The 4,142-nt window shown below is 42.3% G+C and overlaps 1 protein-coding gene across 2 annotated transcripts; it reads right to left on the bottom strand.

Moving 5' to 3' along the window:
- Positions 1–2,410: 2,410 nt before the first annotated feature.
- On the bottom strand, positions 2,411–4,142 carry LOC123117714 (tropinone reductase homolog At2g29370). Of its 2 annotated transcripts, none has more exons than XM_044538410.1 (4): positions 3,776–4,140; positions 3,462–3,678; positions 3,236–3,342; positions 2,411–2,813 (listed from the first exon to the last, which is right to left on the bottom strand). In XM_044538410.1, the coding sequence occupies exons 1-4, from the start codon at positions 4,052–4,054 to the stop codon at positions 2,649–2,651; spliced, it is 768 nt and encodes a 255-aa protein (XP_044394345.1). In that variant the 5' UTR covers positions 4,055–4,140; the 3' UTR covers positions 2,411–2,648. The 2 variants fall into 2 exon arrangements, with proteins under 2 accessions (XP_044394345.1, XP_044394346.1); XM_044538411.1 differs by having other exon boundaries at positions 2,671–2,919; positions 3,776–4,142.

The following is a 4,142-nucleotide window of genomic DNA, read 5'->3' as shown; positions in this document are numbered from 1 at the left end:
TTTTGGCAGCCATGCAGAAGTCGACAAATCTATAGAAACCTGGAGTTCGCCAAAGTCGGCCATGCTGTCGCAGATCGGTTCATGGCCGCGTGGGGCATCCTCTGGAGCTTCCGTGAGGTCAGTGTTGTTCCCCATCGTGTATGCCTCTGTTCTTCTTGATACATGCATACCTGATCCCCTGTTTCATATGTTTTCTTGGTTGGCTCTTCAGACCAGGACACACATTCCGGAGAGCTCCTTGGTCATCAGTTGGTCCATCGCCGAGGTATGTAATTAAGTATGCAACTTCACTGAGATCATGCATGCCCTCTTAAAATGGGCTCACCCTGATTATCACATCGCTTGATTGTATGAATGATTGGTCAATTCTGTAGCATTTATGGTTGTTTTGCAGTGCTACAGTCTACATTTAGGGAGGCTCACAAGGAGACCATAGACCATAGAGCAGCAGATTGTGTGCAATGATGGCATCAAGCTCAAATACAGCATGCTCTTTTAGTCAGAAGTAAGCATAATGGCCATATGTCTCTATTGGTTGATTGGGATGTATCATTTTTACTGCCTTTGATCGCACTCATTGGATAGTTTTGTAGTTTAGTCAGAAGTAAGCATAATTGTCAGAAGCAAGCATAATGGCCGTATAATGAAGCCGATAAGTGTTTAGTAGGGACTCCAATCAATTCGATATCTCCATTGTCTTTACCGCTTATGATATTTTCCTTATGGGTATTTAACTTTATCAAGTGCATGCTATGGTTCAGACCAAAATTCAGTTTCCAATTACAATTCAGTGATTTTCTTACCTTATATTTTATTTTGCATAATTGTAGAAATTGGGGTGGCCATCCGTGGATCTATCGTCCCTGGTTTGCTTTGTGGAGGTATGATCTTTCATAATGTGTTGTATCTTGCAATATTATTTGATTTGTTCTTGCCATCATTTTCCAGTTTCTTGCAATATTATTTGATTTATTTCTCTCATAAATAGAGCACGAGTTGCCCTTTCTAATTGATATGTGTTGTATCTACATGGTGCAGTGGTGTGTTATGTAGAATATGTACTGTCCCATGTTTTGTTTTCTTCATTACTTTGTTGTTCTCTAAGCTCTACCAATAGTGAGACCAAATTATGCATGGTAGATCCACTGATGTCCACCCCAGTTTCTACAACTTTTTAATACAACAAACTTCCATTTTTCAATCATACACTACCTCCTCTGACCGAGATGGTCGTTTTCCCATCTTTGTCGTTTAGGAATATGCTCTTTTATTTTGCAAGCAGAAAATTGATTAAGTTTGTGTAGTAAGTTTATGTGTTGCCTGCTATGTAGTGTTCCGGGCAAGAGGACCAAGTGTGGGCGGGTAGGTATCGACAAGGTGGGCTATCAGCACAGTGTTGGAGTTGGTTAGTAGTGGTGCACCTACTCATGTATGGATCAATACTCTAGGAGGTTCTGTTGAGGCCCAGTCTATCCAGGTAGTTTGTTGTACTACTGACTTAGATACATTTTATTTATCAAGGATTTTTGTATATCATATTATCAAGGGAAAATGGTCTATGTATGCATTTTTTATGGTCACGTACAATTCAGAGCCACTGTTATTCATCAAGCACATAATTTAACTAAAGCTTGTGAAAAAAATTGCCCATAGAAATAATTACTTTCGATTGGTAGTGTCAAAAGGATGCAGTACATTTGTAATATTTCTTCCCATATTCATGAGACTTTCACTCTGCTGTTGCATTAGTCAAGTTTAATTTCATTACATATGTGTGCATGCATCAATTTTCATATTTAAAGTGATATATTTAAGAATTATGAGAAATTTTGCCAAATTTGCTGGGCACAAAACATAGGCATCCGGAAGTAGGACAAACATCACTGATATTTTTGGCATCGCATCTCATATGAAATGGCACTCATGGAGGCAGTTGAACCAAGCTATCTATTGTATGCCTAACTATAGCATCGTAGTTTTATCTCTCTATTGCCACTGTTGGTTTTTACTCTCTTATGTTCCTGCTCATATTAATGAACTTAATGTTAGCTAATTAGCTTTTGTAATCATATGCCCGTGCTGAATTGGATGTTGCCTTGCTTCCGGGATGGGTTAGCTTTTATAATCTCATGAGCGTGTTGAACTCGATGATGTTACTCTTCTGATACAGTCTGAATGTTTATTCTTACCTTCATACTAATGCATCATGCTGTTTGATCTTCCACGGCTTGAACATATCGTTGGCACCGCCACCCTCACGTCAAAGAGTGTTGCCGATCTAGTTTTTATTGAAGGGGATAACATGGGCTTCTGCACCCTGCGTTCCACATGCACAGGACAAGATAGATAGTTGTCTTTTATGTTTATATTTCTTAAATTGATTTGTAAGGTCTTCTGAATTCCTCCAGTATCCAATCAGACCTGCAATATTCATATTGAACTGTTCAATAGTAGTTCCAAAATTATCACCACATACACACACGTACACGTACACACATACATACATGTACTGCACATGATGCCAGTTATTGTTACTCCTAGTTGGCATCATTATTTATTGACTAATTTTTGTTTACTCCCAACACACATACTACTTATTCGCCAAGTAATTAATCAACAACTTATGCAGTGGCGGTGATGATGACTAATTAAGCACTAATGGTTCGACCACCGTCGACGCAGATGACCTGGCCGGTGATGAAGGAAGCCGCCGGCATGCACAGAAATGCCACCGCGGAGGCGATCTCGGCTGGCTTGCCACTCCGCCGCAACGGGGTTTTGGAGTGCTCCTGTTCCATGTACTCCGTATCCATCTGCCAAATATATCCAAAAATAATACCCGTGATGTCGAAATCCTTGTTCCTCCTCGTGCAAAGTGAACTCGTCATTTCAGCATAGAAAAGTGAACTTATTACTACCCTGGAAAAAAAGGTGAACTTATTACTCCCTCCGTCCCAAAATTCTTGTCTTAAATTTGTCTACATACGGATGTATCTAATACTAAGACATGACTTGATACATCCATATTTAGACAAATGTAAGACAAAAATTTTAAGACGGAGGGAGTACTTTGTTTTTAGGATAAAGTGAACTTACTATCTTACTAAAAACTTTTTCTGATAACATCTCACTGAAAACTTACCAAGCCTGGTTAAAAATTAGTGAGGTGCTTGTTTATAAACAAGAAAACATTTGCTACTCCATTAATTAGGTTACACAAGTACTCTATGCTTACATCTTTAATCATATCGGTTGTGATAAATCCTGGGGCAACACCGTTCACACGGATCTTGTCAGGGGCCCACTCGGTGGCCAAACTCCTGGTCAGTTGGTTCATAGCACCTACATACATGATGTAATAATTATTTGAAACTTGAAGCTGATATAGTTTCACAAAATTTGACTTAAACTAAAACTAATGTGAGATTTATCTTGAAATGGACAATGGAGTGAGCACGTACTTTTTGTGATAGCGTAGATTGCGGAGCCTACGAAGCCAATTGAGCCTCCAATGGAGGACATGTTGATGATGCTGCCTCCTCCGGCGTGTACGAGAAGAGGGCGCGCGAGTTGGCAGAGATGGAAGCTCGACTCCAGGTTGGTAGCCATCACCTTGGAGTACTCCTCCGCCGTGCACTCCGCGGTGGGCTTCACCAGCAGCTGCCCCGCGTTGTTCACCTACAGTACATGCATATACATACTCCCGATCGCTAGGCGCTAGCAATACAGAAGACACACATGATCGATCCACAGTTTACAGACACATATAACTCACTAGTATGTCCAGCTTGCCGTTGAAGGTCTGCCGGACGGTGTCCATGAGCTTCTCCCTGTCGGCGCGCACGGAGACGGTGACATGCAGGCCCTTCTCCTCCCACCGCCGTCGGCACTCCTCCAGCTCCGCCGCGTTCCGGGAGCAGGCGTGCACCCTCGCACCGAACCCGGCGAGCTCCTCCACGATGGCGTACCCGATCCCTTTGCTGCTGCCGGTGATGAGCGCCCTGGCGCCGGCCAGGGTCCACCTCTCCTCCCTGCTCCCGCCCTCAGCCGCCATGTCGACCACTATGCAGAGAGATGTCACCGTATTTGCTTCCTAATCCTAAGACCATTTTGGCACTAGTTGGTTGACGTTTATAGCCAAG

Source organism: Triticum aestivum, chromosome 5B (genome assembly GCF_018294505.1).
Source record: "Triticum aestivum cultivar Chinese Spring chromosome 5B, IWGSC CS RefSeq v2.1, whole genome shotgun sequence".
In the NCBI taxonomy this organism is placed as follows: Eukaryota; Viridiplantae; Streptophyta; class Magnoliopsida; order Poales; family Poaceae; genus Triticum; species Triticum aestivum.
The sequence above is the reverse complement of the archived record's forward strand: the minus strand, read 5'-3'. Positions and strand labels throughout refer to the sequence as shown.

Excerpts from the sequence above, each read along its gene's own strand:
- LOC123117714 (XM_044538410.1), bottom strand. The coding sequence starts at position 4,054 with ATGGCGGCTGAGGGCGGGAGCAGGGAGGAGAGGTGGACCCTGGCCGGC. Across the intron at positions 3,343-3,461 it reads AATCTACGCTATCACAAAAA|GTGCTATGAACCAACTGACC; the intron begins GTACGTGCTCAC and ends TCATGTATGTAG. Across the intron at positions 2,814-3,235 it reads CAACCGATATGATTAAAGAT|ATGGATACGGAGTACATGGA; the intron begins GTAAGCATAGAG and ends TATATTTGGCAG.